Below are 16474 nucleotides of genomic sequence, written 5' to 3'. Positions count from 1 at the left end.
TCATCCGCGGACATTAAAATGAGCAACTGGACAGCCGCTGAGATCCAGGAGATGCTAGTGTCTCCTCGGTCTCTGTAGCTGTTTGGTTGTGTTAGCTTGTTGTCGTGTCGGCAAGCTAACACCGGTCACTACTTTCAAATTAAAAGCCCCTGGCTAAGTTCACAGTTCTAAGCTCCAATGGGGTGCAATGTAAAGCTCTTATTTTGAAGAAAAATGTGTTGTTATTGTTCACAGCCCAAGTTCGAGCTTCACGTCATGTCACATGTTTACGCCTACTTCAGAGGCGGCTTTTGGAAAAGGAGGAATATTACGCCTCCGTTTTAGAAAGACACCTTGGAGCAAATGTGCTCCCTTTTCTATCTAAAAAGGGCTATTGTAAGAGTGACACCCACAGTGATGCCACTTGTAGACGTAAAGAAAAACAAGATGGAGCGAGGAAGGTCGCAGATGAGAGCGGCAACGGATCTGGAGCGGATTATGCTTTCTGGATCAAGGACGCAGACATCAGGGTTCAGCAGCAGCCAGCGTGCAGCATCAAGGAGAAGGGCTTTGGTCAACATGGGAGCTACTTCCCACATCGTTACCAATGTGACCAAGTTTAAGAGCTTCGATGACACATTCAAGCCGGAAACACACTGCTAGGAGTTAGCGGACGGTACCCTGTGCAGATGTGTTGCTCAACGCAAAGGGAAAGCAGAGGTGTTTCTGATCGACAGCACAGGGCAGCGATGCAGAGCAATGCTGAGAGACGCGTTGTTTATACCGTCATACCCCCAAGACATTTTCTCGGTGAAGTCAGGCACCGCTTTTGGAGCAACAGTCACCTTTAAACAAGGACAAGACACCTTGACACATAAAGACGGTACCAGATTCAACATTCATGTGTACGGCAAGTTGTATTATCTGCACACTGAAGGTGAGGATAGTGATAAGTCTAACACCTGTCACGACATGCAGACATGGCATGAAATACTAGGCCACTGCAACTATGAGGATGTACTAAGATTGCAAAATGTGGTTAGTGGTATGCAGATTAAGGGCAAGACAGATAGGCCTGACCAAGAATGTGAGGTATGTATCCTGGGAAGTTTGTACAGACCCGAAATAGAGACCCTGATACAAGAGCAGTGGCTCCCTTACAGATGGTGCACACAGACCTAGCAGGTCCAGTAGCTACTGAGTCTACTGATGGATACATATGTGCAGTCCTTCACTGACGATTATTCTAATGCAATGTTTGTATACTTTCTGAAGACAAAGAGTGATATGCTGCAGTCAACGGAAAAGTTCGTGGCAGATACAGCCCCTTATAGAAAGGTGAAGTGTATCAGGTCTTACAACGGGACAGAGTTTACATGCAAGGATTTCCAGACCCTGTTAAGGAAGAATGGTATTAAGCATGAGACATCAGCCCCGTATTCACCATACCAGAACGGAACCGCAGAGAGGGGCTGGCCTACTCTTTTTGAGATGGGCAGATGTATGCTAATTGAAAGTCAACTACCCAAATGTCTATGGAACTACCCTGTCCAAACTACAGCCATGGTACAAAACAGATGCTTTAATAAGCGAACAGGGAAGACCCCTTACCAGATGCTGACAGACAAAAAGCCAAATATATCTAAAATGCAGAAGTTTGGATCTGTATGTTACACATACAAACAGGACAAGGGAAAGCTCGATTCCAGATGTGAACAGGGACTTGTGTTGGTCATGATAAGAACAGCCCCGCCTACTTGATTTATCATCCTGACACAGAGAAAGTTCAAAAACACAGACTTGTCAAATTTGTGAACGAGGTAAATGTGGAAAAACAAACACAGACAGTTGAGACAGAACCAAACGACAATTATGACACAGTGAGACAACCTGTGGCTAGCAGAGTCAAACAGGGCGTTTATGTGGAGAAGGCTTAGGGGCCAAGGGAGAGAAACAAAAATCCACAAGGTGGTACATCTGAGTGTAACCAAAAAGAGTCAAGTGTGACAAATGGTGAATCTGTCAGTGGGAGGTATCCTACTAGAGAGAGGAGAACACCTAGTCATTTAAAGGACTTTGTAACTGACAACATTGACAGTGATGAGGTCCATACTACCATTTATTACTGCTACAGAGCAGTGTGTGGCGTTCCACATACATTTAAGGAAGCCATGGACTCAGTTAACTCAAAACAGTGGGTTAAAGCAATGAACGAAGAAATCCAGTCATTAAAGGAAAACAACACTTTTACCCTGACTACTCTGCCAAAGGGCAAGAAAACAGTTGGGGGTAAGTGGGTTTATTCTGTTAAAAATTACATGGAAGGAAACGACAAATACAAAGCAGGGTTTGTAGCCCAGGGTTACAGCCAGAAGATTGGAGTTGATTATGGCGAAACCTTTTCCACAACAGCCAATTTGACCAGTGTGAGGGTATTGTTACAAAAAGCAGCACAGGAGGACCTGTTACTCCACCAGATGGATGTAAAATAGCTTACTTACATGCCCCCATTGACTATGAGATCTATACAGACCAATCCGAAGGTTATGGAGAAGGAGAAGGTCGTACCTGAGAAGGTAGCTGCCGCAGAAAGAGTCAGTTAAAGAGGAAATCCGGCTTGTGTGCTCCCATGAGATCCAGCATCCTGTCCATGAGTTCAGATGGCTTGTTGTCGCCGAGGCAATGGATGGAGAAAAGCCGGCCGGCTCGTTCTGTGTCGGAAAGCTCGAAAGCTTTCAACAGCTGAGTTTTGAATGTTTTATATTTCTCCTCAGGTGGGTTTGTGAGGAAACTCGCCACTCTCCTGGCTGTTAAATTTCCAGGTGCCGACACCACATAATAATATTTCGTGGCATCTGCGGTAATCTCCTGGAGTGCAAACTGCGCTTCTGTTCGGGCGATCCAGGCTGAGGCAGACGATTCCCAGAAGTCGGGCAGCTTAAGGGAGACGGTGTTAGTCGACATATTCATAGAGATGTCTGTGGAGGCGTCCAGCAAACATCACGTCGGGGTCACCATTGAAGAAGTCTTCTCTCTTTGACTGCCTTACAGTCGTTTATTCAACACCAGAACTCTAAACTCCAGTAATGGCTGGAAAAACGGCTGGAGAAACCACTAAAACTCACTCTTCTCCTCCGTTGCCAAGGTAACCCACTGACGCTTATGCTGAGTTACTGGGCGCCTCTGTTGCCATGGTTACTCACTGACGCTTACTAGGTGCTTAGCCTAAGAATAAACAAAAGAAGAGCAGACTCCCAGACCAACCCACCAGGGCCGTCGGAACTGGGGGTTAACCCTCTACACTAAACCAACAAAGCAACTAATCCTAATTGAAATAAAGCCACGAAAACTGAACTACCGCACCCATCAGAATAACATAAATCAAAGGCATAATCCCTCAGCCAGCCTCCTGGCTGACTGACAGCACTGCTGGTCCGGTGTGCAAGGTGAGAGAGAGAGACCAGAGCCTAGTGCCCTACCCCCTCTTATTGAATCTTCCCAATCAACCAGACTGCTATCACCTGGCAGGCAAGCCAATCACCAGCCATAGTGACACATCCTGGCCAGCAGACAGGGAGCATGTAACAGTCAGTGAGAAAGAAACTAACCAAATGGTGAATTATGTCTGCTCAATCCACTACAACATAAATAAATAACAAGAAGCAACGTCCATCCTTGATCTTCCAATTTCCGGCCCCGCCACCAACCATTCCTTTCCTCCATGTCGACTCCACCTTCAACTACTCCAGTAGCTGGAGCAAGAACATGGCGCCAATTCTGCTCTTTACAGAACATCTTGTTTCTTTTAGGACAACCAACTCTTCCCCTCATCCAATCAGATTTTACAAAAAGTCAACAGAGAGGAAAAAATATGTTCTTTAAATTCTTGAAGTTGTTCTAAAAATGTAAAGTGTAAACGTATTTACTTTTTAAACACAACTATCAGGTCAATTTACATGATCGTGGTCTTAGTGGATAGTTAAGATCTCAGAGAATGTGTCCTCATGTACATTTGTATCACCACCTATAACTTATTCTACATCAGACACTTAAAAGGGAATCAGGCTCCACAATACAAGTGTCACCGCCCTGTTTGTAATACTGTATATAATACCACTAAACAGCCGTTAGATGGCAGCAAAGACATGTATGAAATAGAGGCTGAGAGTTTCACAGCTGCCCGACCCAAAGCTCTGGTATTTAATGACCTGGGAATGAGACTCAACAATCAACTATGTTTCTCCAGAATCATGTGCTGCATGTTTGAAGTGGGCAGAGCTCTAATGGGGGAAAAACATGTGATGTCACATATTTCCATGCACCTATCAGGATCAGGCTACAGGTTTTTGGTTGCTTGGTTGCTGTCAATCATGTAACGTGCTGCTACCATAACAATATTAATTAACATTGATTTAGATGAAGCAGACAGATTTCTAAGTATTAGCATGGAGATGTTAGTGAAGGATGAGCAGCAAACAGTCAGGAATCACACAGAAACAGGTGATACTGATTATTTAGAGTATTATATAGTAACATTTAATCATTTTCTCTCAGGGTTCCTCTGTGTTTAAGTCATTTCTATTATTGTTGTATGTTTCTTGTACATTTAATTTGTGTAAACCATCAGCTCAGATCACTACTGAGAATAAACATGTTTCAACATGTATCTCACTCTGAGTCTCTCAGTCTCAGTTTGTTTCTCTTTCTTTCTAAACGTATCTTATGACCTCCTCACAGGTGAAGCGTTACAGGACATCAGTCAGTCAGCTGTTTAGTTGTCAGAAGGCTCCTTTAACAGAGATACTGGCTCTCTGTTTAATCTCTAACTTCAGTGTTCATGCTAAGCTAAGCTAACCTTGTCTGGGAGTTAACTCTGCTCAGAGTTCACATTGATATCAATCTCCTCATTCAAATCCTCTGTGAGAATACTGAATGTTCAGGTAATATATTGAAGTGTCATCACAAATGAGCATGTGGACCAAACTTGTTAAAATGTGAGGATTTTATTGAAAAGACAAACATCAGCACAAAAACAAAGAACAACTCATCTGAGTTTAACATTCATTCATGTTCATCAGTGTAAAAGAATTTACATGTTTAGTCTCATAAGTTCATAGTTGTAAATGTGTCGATATACATCTCCCACTCTGCTCACTGCTCATATGAGAGACACACTGGCTCCATGATAGACCAAACTCCATATTCTCCATCTATAGAGTGGTGCAGCAATAACATGTTTTTGGAGGCTAACCCTGAAGTTAGCATCACCCTGGTTCCCTCCAGAAGAAGTCTACATTTTTTAGTCTAAGATTTTAGAATATCGCCTAAAATAATCTGACAGACACAAGTTTATGATTCTTACATATTTCTTACATATTCTTATATATGAAGATAATCTTCACAGTGTATAATGTTAGACAGAGAACAACAATTAATGAAACAACCAATCAGAGTCATAGAACATAGAAAAGTCATTTTTATATAATGTTACTTATAATGCAAGAAGCATTTCTGTCTTTTAGTTCATCAAAGCTAAATAAAGTGTCACCAGGAGAGTCACTGAGTGTGTTTGTCATTCAGGTCTCTGGATTCAGCTGCTCAGAGAGCTCTGTGCTGTTGTCAGGAGCTGCAGGTCAGAAACAAACATCCTGTATTGAACTTTTATAAACAATAAATACAGGAAACAGTGTTGAAAAGGTTCATCTGCACAATAATGTGAAACAGGTTTTAATCTAAAACATGAAGTGTGAGTCAGATCAGCTGAAATAGAACCAAAGTAAGTTTTACTTACAAGATGGAGGGCTGATGGCTGAAATCAAAACAAGACAAATAATTTCAGTCACAGTTGTAAATGCCAGATTATCTTTAGTCACTTTATTCCTCTCTTCTAGTATTTACTTTCTCTGACACTCGTTTTAATGTTGCAACCTGAATAAAATAAATCAACTCAAATACCGAAATCAAAGTAGTGAAATCTTTCCTTTTTCTCTCTCACCTTTCTTCTTTTTATAAACGATGAATCCAACAGCACCGATGAGAATGAGAGCAAGAACAACCACTGCAGCAGTGATGAGGACGGTCATGTTACTGGGCTTCACTGTTGAACACAATAAATTAAGACTGCTGCAGATGAAGCAGGTTAGAACAAATTAAAACATTCAATTAGTTTATCATTACTGTTATTGTTGTTGTTCCCATGCACTCCCCTTCAGCACCCTCTGATCTCACTCTTACCTTCGTTGGTTCCGATCCGATCTTTCTCCAGTTTGGTGATGATGTCCTCCTTCACACCATAGAGCTGAAACATACAGTCGTACCTCGTCCAGTCTTCAGGTGTGACTGATGAAAGTTTCAGGTCAACACTCATCTGGAAGGTTCCATCGTGGTTGGGGAGGATCTCTCCGTGGTCCACCTCCTCATGAAGCTCCTCTCCATCTTTCCTCCAGACGAGTGAGGCTCTGTGAGGGTAGAAACCTGTAGCGAGGCAGCTGACTGGAGAGGAGGGAGTCTTCTGGAGGAGAGACACTGAGGGAAGCTCTGGAGAGAGATCAGTGAAACTATTTGTATTTTCAAACACTGAGACAGCAAACTTACCTAACTCATGCTAAGTGTACACTGACTATCACAGTCTGAGCAGCGATGGAAAGAAGTTTCAGAACAGCCAAAATGTCAGTGTCTACTGATTGGTTAGGACGACACTGAATCTTACAGCTACAGAAAATAAACAGAGACAACAATGTAATGTCAGACTGACTGGAGTGAAAACACAACAGCAGTTCAGTCTGAGCAGACTGTATGAACATGACTGTGTCCATTAAACTACATCAGGTCAGGTGATTCTACCTGTTCTCAGCAGAAAGCTCCTCCCATAGTCCAAAAACTTCTTCAGCCACTCAGGGAAAATCAATGTGAGGTAATTCTGATTGTACTTCATTCTAGCTTTGTCAGCATCCCATTTCAGTTTGGTGATGAAAGCCTGTGGTTTTGGAGCGATCCATGTTTCTGTCTTCAGGTCGATTGATAGGAAGTCTTCTCCATCATAACCATACTGATTAAAACCAATAACCTCTCCGGTCTCATCATCCCACTCACAGCCACTTATCCTCTGTAAAATGTGAACACCTGAAACAGAGACAGAGAAAGAAACACCTCACCTCATCACTTTAAGATCACCAATTTGTTCCTGATACATTGTTGTTGTTGTATCCTTTAAGTTATGTGTACATGCATCCAGATGACGTATTGTTTATCTTTTAAGTGATGTTTAAATGCAGCCAGTATTTATAATGTGTATCTGCCTTCACACCAGACTGTGATGTATTATTTGGAGTTGTTTGATTCCTACTTCCTCTCCTGTGTGAAGTTTAACCCTGTAAATATGGCTCATGGAGTATATTTAGATTTACAATCATTGTGTATTGTTATTCTGTATTTACTTTTAGTTTTTAATAACAGAATCACAGCGAAGGATGAATGAATATTTATCCTTCATAGATGTATTAATAATGTAAGATACCTTTGTTCTCATGCACTTTTTGTATCACTGAGTTTTGGCATGTATGTAAATATATTGATTTATATTTGCTGTTGTACAGAAATCATCCATCTGATCGAGCATTCCCAACTCAATAAATGATTTAAAGGTTTTTGGATCCTCGTGTTTAAATGTGCATATCAGTCAGATGTTCTGTGGTCCAGTCGTCCCCTGAAACAGTATTAGTCAATAAAGTATTCAGTCTTTTTCAACGTGCATGATGGAAACTTTCTTTCAGCCCAGGGAGGCTGATAAAATCAATGCCAAATATTTCTGATACAAATCCTACTAAATTATTTGTATAATTATGAAGAACAGTTCATAAAGTAAAAGGTGAAATATAACATAGTGTCAGGCGGGGGGTTAAAGGGAAGACTAAGGAAAGGGGAAGGTGGACCCAAATGCAGTTATACACGAGAGGCAAGGCTGGGGGAAACAAAAAGCGAGCTTTATTGTAAGGCTGATCATGAAAAACAGGAGCAGACAAAACGGGGGCAAGAGACAAAGTATCAAAAGAAAGCAAGGCGAAGTAGCAACAAAAACTGGGCAAAGTACAAATGAAAACCAAAGTTCAAATCAAAAAATGCAAAATGCAAAACTCAAATCCAGAACACATACCGTGGGGAACAAGGAACTGACAGGAGCAGGCACATGGACAGGAACATGGACAAGACAGAGGCTGACAATTACAATGACCAGACAGGGAGTGAAGGGAAACACACAGACTAAGTACACAGACACTGATGACGAGACGAGGAACAGGTGAGGTGGACCAACAGGTGAGGTAACGAAGGGGAGGAGCACATGAGGACATGAGGGGAACAAAACAATAGACAGAGGGAGCCAGAGGGAACATAGGAAAAGACACAGGAGAACTTAAAGGACACATGAGGGCATGGAAAAACAAGACACAAGACACGATACAAAGACATGGAAATCAAATACAAGAAGCAACAAGACAAAACCAGACAAGAACACAACAGACAGATTTACAGTCATGACACATAGCACACACTGTACCTCCACTTTGGTTGAAGCGCTGTTTCAAACTATTGATTGTGGCTTTGAAATCAGTTGACTCCCCCCGAAAACATAATCTTTTGTACAGCTCCAAGTGGTGAGGATCGTCTTCCAATAATTTTTTCACCCAGTCATGTTTTAATTTGAGTAACTTTTTGCTGTCGTCACAGTGGCCCAACAGATTTCCATCAACCACTGCAGCTGCAACGTACTCTGGGAAGTCTGGGAGTCCAGAAGATACAGTGGTGATATACTTCAGGGAGTGTTTCACTGCAGGACAGAAGAGGTTCATACATTCAGTATAAATACACATCATCATCATCACACTCATCATAAATATGATATCATCGTAACACTTTAGGTTAAGGCCTGCCATCTACAGCATGAATCATCTCATGTAACTCATCTATTACCTATTCTATCATTACAGGGTTACAGTACGGCCCACCAACTACTGAGAAGCATTTTGGTGTTTGAACAGACTTTAAAGAGAAGTTACACTCAAAGTACTTTAACTATCAGGTCCCCCTTCTAATATGAATGTGAGCATCCCTTACGGCTGCAATATATTGATATTATACTGTAACTATGATAAGAGACTATATGTCACCTTAGATTATGGATATTTTTATATCATGACATAAGTGTTGTCTTTTCCTGCTTCAAAGGTTTTACACATTCTAATACTTGTCTTCACCCATGTCATCATTATATCCACATTACTGGTGATTACTGATCACGATACTTAATTTTGTTATCAACTCCTAGCGTTGATGTGCTTTTGAGGACATATTTCAAAATGTAAAGATTTATATTATGTGTAGTAACACAGCCTACACATAGCCTATTGTGGCATTATTTTAAGGTGATATCAGCCAGCACTATCATCTTTGAGAGACACACAGAGGTCATAAACCAGAGTCCACCACCAACACTTGCTGGTGAAGTGAAGTGAGTTTACTGTTAGAAGACACTCACCGAGTCTGAAAGTTATAAAATGAACTGTGGTTTGTCTTTTCATACTGCATGTTTGCTATTGTGCAATGACTTTCAATAAAGTTTCTCAATGACTGTTGTTTTTCAGTCCTCTACTGTTCATGACAGTTGTTCTGATCCTGTGACACGGAATTAAAGTTGATCATCTTCTATAACTGCCTCATCATGAAGAAGCTTTTCTTCTGCTTGTACTCGATGAAAAACAAATTACTCTGTGTAACAACAACATCAGTCAACATCTACTTGAACCGCCAAACAGGATGGACACAGTGGATGCCTGTGTACTGTGTGGCAGCTATGTTGCTCCTGCCTGCCCCGTCTGTTTACATGGAGTTTGACTTTCTAGATAATTCTAGAAACACATGATGACGTAATTTGTTTTCACCATGCTGAAAGAGCGAGCAAGCCAAGGGGGGGGACCAGAGGGGGATACGGAGAGAAAGTGAAAGTAAAAGAGTATCTTCGTGTCTGTGACATATTCTACATATACAGATATTAAACGGTAGTAAAATGTTGGTATGAAGTCTGAAGTCCTCTGTCTCCTATGTTTCACCCCACACTTACAATATACAGCCTCCAGTAACACAGCACAGTAATACAGGCTTCAGGACTACAGTATGTTCCTGACAATATACTTTGATCGGCGCTTATTCCAAAGTTAAACAGAAATCAAAGTTATTTAGGGACTCTAGAGGAACGTCCTAATTCATTTTCATATTATCTGAACCCTGAGCTGGACAGACTGGTTGATCTGAAATATAAAGACAGGCAGCCTCCATCTTTAGGTCACTAGTTTACTGCTGAACTGTTCTGTGTTTCATAAACTGCTTTCAGGAAGTAATTCAAGGAAAGTTCTCTTACCTGAAAATGCAAAGTGGCTCGAGAGAAGCAAGAAAATGAAGATCTTCATGTTTTGATAAGTAGCAAGTTTCATCCACGTAATAGCTGAGTTGAGTCAGTGAAGTTGATTCTTCATGGTGTGAATAAATGGAGGAGGTGTTTTCTATCTGGACAACACTTCTCCTTCCTTTCCTCACTGTGTCTTTAGCGAGAGTTTGAACCCTTTTAGAGAGAGTTTCTGTTCTGAGAAGAAAAATAAGCCAAACTGCCTCTAAGTGATCCAGTCCTCACACACCTCACATTAAGTAAAGTGTTAACATTGAATACTACAGTTTATTTGGCAAAGTCCTTATCTTAAGCAACACCCGACCACACAAACGATGGTGATATCTAAACAGCTGCCATTCAGAGATTGGGTCAGACTGAGACTGTCTTTGAATACAAGTGAGCGACGCTTGATGGTAAGACTTGAATTCATGCTGGTTTCTTTTGAAAGTGAGTTGGTTATAAACCACCCTCATGAATGAACCATACATCAATAATTGTCTAATTTTACACATCATCCATGATGATAAAGATCCAGAAAAACAGAGATTCATGACAAAAAATAGCATCCTGTCAGTATTTTAGAGACTCCTCAGTTTTGCACAAATCATGTTTAAGAGACGCTCGTGTCAAGTGAAGCTCCTCCACAGGACACACCTGGGTTTTGTGGTTAAACGGTGTGATGGTAGAATCAGCTGAATCAGTCCAACAACTGATTCAGGAGAACAAGAATAAACTCAGACTGGAGTTGATGGCTCAATCCAACATGGGTTTACAGCTCAAGAGCACGTTCAGCTGCTATGACGGACTGCTTCACCTCTATGACTCAGACAACCAGGAGACTGCAGAGCTCAAAGCTGAATGTGTCCACCTGAAAGACATCGTCAAGGACGACGATGAGACGTTTGAGGAGGAATTACAGGCCATGGTGAGCGAGAGCAGAACCCTGACTGCAAACCTGAAAACACTTGAGAGGTTTGATGAGTCGATTTTGTTGAAGGAGAGTCTGGTGATGAGACTTAGAGCTCTGATAGCAGAGGAGGAGCAGAGAGTCGCTGAAGACGAGAACACAACGATACATGTCCTTCAATCAGAGACACAGCCGGTGAGAAGAACCAGTAGTTTGAGATCATTGTGGAAAAGATTCACCAAGCTCTTCAAAACCTGACGAGTGGAGGACAGTGCCTCTGATGATACTGTCGCAGCTGATAACTACGACTCAGTGGTTATAACTGTAACCTGAGTGGAGCGACCATGTTCTCTGGGTTTCTGTACGGGTTTTCACTGCCTGCTCCAGTTCACCCACTAGCATTCACTGTAAAAGAAAACATAAATAAATAAATAACAAGAAACAATGTCCATGCTTGATCTTCCAATTTCTGGCCCCGCCACCAACCATTCCCTTCCTCTGTGTCGACTCCACCTTCAACTACTCCTGTAGATGGAGCAAGAACATGGCGCCAATTCCATTCTTTATGGAACAGCATCTTACTTATTTTATATCTTGTCCCCATGTACATTTGTATCAGCACCTATAACTTATTCTACATCAGACAGTATTTAACACCCAGTGTTGGGAAGATTACTTTGGAAATGTAGTTGGTTACAATTACAAGTTACCCTGTTGAAAATGTAATAGTAGTGTAACTATTTCAATTACTTTCTCAAAGTAATGTAACTAATTACATTTGATTACATTTTGATTACTTTTCTTAATTTTGAATGAAATCTCTCAACTGCTAACCATTTTCACATTTTAAGACCTATAGTGTGATAAGCCTTTCAGTTCAAAGGTTTAACCATATATTATGAGTCTGACCTTCGGCCTGTACTAAAGGAGGCTCACTTCCTCACTAAATGGAGCGACAACGGGCTGATTTCAGCCAAGAGGAGCAGGTTGTTTTAATGGAGAGAGTATGAGCGATACAAAAAAGCCTGATCACAGCCTGAAGCAACAGTGTTGCTGCAAATATGACAAGAGGAGGCTGATTTTAATTTCTGACAGCTCTACATTGAGCTGCTTTTAAATATGAAGCTTTAGAGCAACAACAACTGTTGTTTTGAACTGTGTTTTATATTGTTTTCATATATTTCACTGATCGCATTTATAAAATGCCAGTGTGTGTTTTATTGAAAGCGAGGCTGGTGTGCGTATGAAAATAGGTTACAGTGGGTTTTTTAGGTGCTGTAGCTACAAGCAAATCTCATGTTGTCTCTGTACAAAGACCTTCTTAAATGTGAGAAAACAGAGTAGACCTACTCAAGATTTGCGTTTGGGCAACACATAACAGGCGAAACAATTAATTTATTCATCGCCACAACATTAAGTTAAAGTATCTGTCCCGCTGCGAGCGCACAACTTCTTTCAGTGGTGACTGACTGTATATAAAAGTAAATAAATGACCTTCTGACGCGAGTCGGATCAACAGCTGAGCAGCGTATCCCCTCAGCTGAACATCTGTAGGCGGAGACGCTCAGAGAGAAAGTAAACAGCAGCGGATCAGCGCGATCTCTCGCTCCCCACAAATGCTCCGTTCTGATCCAGCTCCACTGGACTTTCAAAGTAAAGGTGACGTCAGCTGTAAATGAGTTAAATAGTGAAATAGCGGCGCTTTTATAACCGATTTTATGATTAAACTCTGAACAGAACCTGGTCGGGACCAGGTTATGAGCTAAGCATAAGTTACCAATGGTGATCTAGCCGGGTAAAAAGAGAGCCACCTTTGTAATACGGGGAAGCCTGGCTTCTGTCTGTATTAAGTGTTTTTTGTATTTCCAGCCCAGGAACATCTTGTGCGCCGCCGACACTGTTGCTGCTGAGTCTGACTGCCGCCGTACGGTTTGTCGGTTGAGTCGAATGGCACATGACCAGAGAGAGTCAATCATAAGCATCAGTTTTGGAAGGAGGATGTTGATATGAAAAAAACTAAAAACAAACATGAATCCAGGGGGGCGAAAAACTATTTAATAAATCTGAGCTTTGGCGGCGATTTTTCAAATGTAACTTAAGTCGTAATCATTGAAATTTCCAAAAGCAACTGTAATTTAATTACATATTTTCTCCCAGTAATGTAACGGATTACAATTACGTACATTTTGTAATTAAATTACGTAACGTCGTTACATGTAATTCGTTACTCCCCAACACTGATAACACCATGATAACGATGATCCTTTGCACAGAGATGCCACTGAAATCATTCAGCAGCTCCTCGACTTCAACTGAACCAAAGTAGACAGAAATACCACAGAGCACATATATTCTACAAAGGTTTCAGTTTGGACAGAACCAGTCAAACCTGGATTCCTTAAAGTACCCAGTGTGTGAGAGATATTTATTTCATCCACTTGAAAGGGAATCAGGCTCCACAATACAAGTGTCACAGCCCTGTTTGTAATACTGTATATAATACCACTAAACAGCCGTTAGATGGCAGCAAAGACATGTATGAAATAGAGGCTGAGAGTTTCACAGCTGCCCGACCCAAAGCTCTGGTATTGGATGACCTGGGAATGAGACTCAACAATCAACTATGTTTCTCCAGAATCACGTGCTGCATGTTTGAAGTGGGCAGAGATCTAATGGGGGAAAAACATGTGACATCACATATTTCCATGCACCTATCAGGAACAGGCTCCAGGTTTTTGGTTGCTTGGTTGCTGTCAATCATATAACTTGCTGCTATCAATTAACAATATTAATTAACATTGGTTAAGATGAAGCAGACAGATTTCTAAGTATTACCATGTAGATGTTAGTGAAGGATGAGCAGCAAACAGTCAGGAATCACACAGAAACAGGTGATATTGATTATTTATCATATGGTAACATTTAATCATTTTCTCTCAGGGTTCCTCTGTGTTTAAGTCATTTCTATTATTGTTGTATGTTGCTTGTATATTTAATCTGTGTTAACCATCAGCTCAAATCACTACTGTGAATAAACATGTTTCAACATGTATCTCACTCTGAGTCTCTCAGTCTCAGTTTGTTTCTCTTTCTTTCTAAATGTATCTTATGACCTCTTCACAGGTGAAGCGTTACAGGACATCAGTCAGTCAGCTGTTTAGTTGCCAGAAGGCTCCTTTAACAGAGATACTGGCTCTCTGTTTAATCTTTAACTTGCCGCTGCCAATGACGACGAGGGAGAAACGCTGAGGCCTACGCGGAGCTTATTCAGTTCCTTGTTGATCAAATCCTATCGTTGGTGAGATGCGGCAGATGATGGACGCGTGGCACTGAAGACTCCACCTTCAACTACTCCTGTAGATGGAGCAAGAACATGGCGCCACTCTAAGTTCTTTACGGAACAGCATCTTGTTTCTTTTAGGACGACCAACTCTGTCCCTCATCCAATCAGATTTCACAAAAAGTCAACAGAGAGGGAAAAAATAGTTAAGATCTCAGAGAATGCGTCCCCATGTACATTTGTATCACCACCTATAACTTATTCTAGATCAGACACTTGAAAGGAAACTTATTCAGTTCCTCGATGATCAAAGCCTATTGCTGGTGATGCGCGACGCGGCAGATGATGGACGCGTGGCACTGAAGATACTATGCTGGAAAAGGAAGCCCAGGGTAATAAACTTGTACACAGAGTTGACCTCTTTGCAAAAATTGCCCACTGAGAATGTCAATGAATATGTCATCAGGGCCTAGACTGCGATCACGGCCTTACGAAGCGCCGGGGAAGAACTCAGTGACGGCCTTTTGATAGCGATGATTTTGAAAGGGTTACCAAAGACATTCAAACCGTTTGCAATACATCTGACTCAGACTGATGATAAACTGACTTTTGCTGAGCTCAGGACAAAGCTCAGGAGTTATGAAGATGTTGAAAGTATGCGCACAACAGCGTTTGAAGATAGAGGGCGAGAGGGCATTTTGGCACATAGTACGCGCCAGATGGACTAAAGGACAGTGGAGAAATGGACATTGTGTGTTACAGATGCGGCACCAGAGGCCACATAGCCAGAGTCGTCTGTGCAAACAGTGGTGCAACCACTGCAAAAGTAGCACACACAACAATGCAAGCTGCAGACAGAAGAAACAGTGGGACAACACGCGGAAAGGCTCCGACAAGACGGGGGATAGGCAATATGCATTCTAAGTGAGCGACGCGCCGGTGCGAGTGCCAGATGTTAGGAGGAGAGATCTAATGGTCGATGCGGGCGCTACATCCCACATAATCACTGACATCTCAAAGTTTAAGAAGTTTGACAGCGCTTTCCAGGCTGGGACACATTGTGTGGAGCTGGCAGACGGCTCCAGGTGCACCAGAGTGGCCAAGAGCAGAGGTGATGCAGAGGTGTGGCTACTTGACAGCAGGGGACGGCGTTTCCGAACAACACTGAGGAGCACCCTGTACATCCCAACATATCCCAAGGATATAATTTCTGTGAAAGCTGCTACCTCAAACGGAGCCACGGTGATTTTCAGTGAGAGGAAAAATGTTCTGCTCCATAAAGACGGTACTAAATTTCCCATACATGTACATAACAAACTTTATTATCTGCACACATCAGAAAATGACTGTGATGATCACTGTAAGAAAAGTCTTGATTTGCAGAGTTGGCATGAAATCCTAGGACAATGCAATTATGCTGATATAAAGAAACTGAGAAAAGTTGTTAATGGGATGGACATTAAGGAAGAGCGTAAAAACCCTATCCCATGTTGTGAAGTCTGCACTCAAGAGAAGTTTGTAGGCTATGATAAGAATAGTCCAGCCTATATGGTGTACTACCATACTACTACTACAGGAAAATACAAAAACACAGACTTGTGGAGTTTACATCTAGAATTGATAAAGAAATGCTGAATGCTGCAGATTTATGTTGATGACGTAATGTGGTCATGTGATTCACCTGTTCTGTTGATTACCTGCAGCTGTACAGAATAAAATCCATGTCTGCCATGACTTTGGTTGTTCACACAAAGAGAGCAAACGTGTGCGGTGTGATACGTTAAACGCTGTGAAGAAAACTCTGTTAACAGATTTTATTGAAAAGACAAACATCAGCACAAAAAGAAAGAACAATACATTTGAGTTTAAC

At 41.6% G+C, this 16474-nt stretch overlaps 1 protein-coding gene across 2 annotated transcripts; it reads right to left on the bottom strand.

The window, feature by feature from the left end:
* Nucleotides 1-4963: 4963 nt before the first annotated feature.
* LOC115578591 (major histocompatibility complex class I-related gene protein-like) lies at nucleotides 4964-10790 on the bottom strand. Of its 2 annotated transcripts, XM_030411635.1 has the most exons (7): nucleotides 10391-10790; nucleotides 8534-8803; nucleotides 6823-7101; nucleotides 6214-6516; nucleotides 5975-6076; nucleotides 5771-5788; nucleotides 4964-5605 (listed from the first exon to the last, which is right to left on the bottom strand). In XM_030411635.1, the coding sequence occupies exons 1-7, from the start codon at nucleotides 10461-10463 to the stop codon at nucleotides 5556-5558; spliced, it is 1095 nt and encodes a 364-aa protein (XP_030267495.1). In that variant the 5' UTR covers nucleotides 10464-10790; the 3' UTR covers nucleotides 4964-5555. The 2 variants fall into 2 exon arrangements, with proteins under 2 accessions (XP_030267495.1, XP_030267497.1); XM_030411637.1 differs by lacking the exons at nucleotides 4964-5605; nucleotides 5771-5788 and having other exon boundaries at nucleotides 6058-6102; nucleotides 10391-10783.
* Nucleotides 10791-16474: the final 5684 nt, after the last annotated feature.

The sequence above is a fragment of the Sparus aurata genome, chromosome 3 (assembly GCF_900880675.1).
Source record: "Sparus aurata chromosome 3, fSpaAur1.1, whole genome shotgun sequence".
Lineage (NCBI taxonomy): Eukaryota > Metazoa > Chordata > Actinopteri > Spariformes > Sparidae > Sparus > Sparus aurata.
This window is presented reverse-complemented; position numbering and strand designations above follow the sequence as displayed.

Excerpts from the sequence above, each read along its gene's own strand:
- LOC115578591 (XM_030411635.1), bottom strand. The coding sequence starts at position 10,463 with ATGAAACTTGCTACTTATCAAAACATGAAGATCTTCATTTTCTTGCTT. Across the intron at positions 7,102-8,533 it reads GCGCTTCAACCAAAGTGGAG|GTGTTCACATTTTACAGAGG; the intron begins GTACAGTGTGTG and ends TCTCTGTTTCAG. Across the intron at positions 6,077-6,213 it reads TCGGATCGGAACCAACGAAG|TGAAGCCCAGTAACATGACC; the intron begins GTAAGAGTGAGA and ends TGTGTTCAACAG.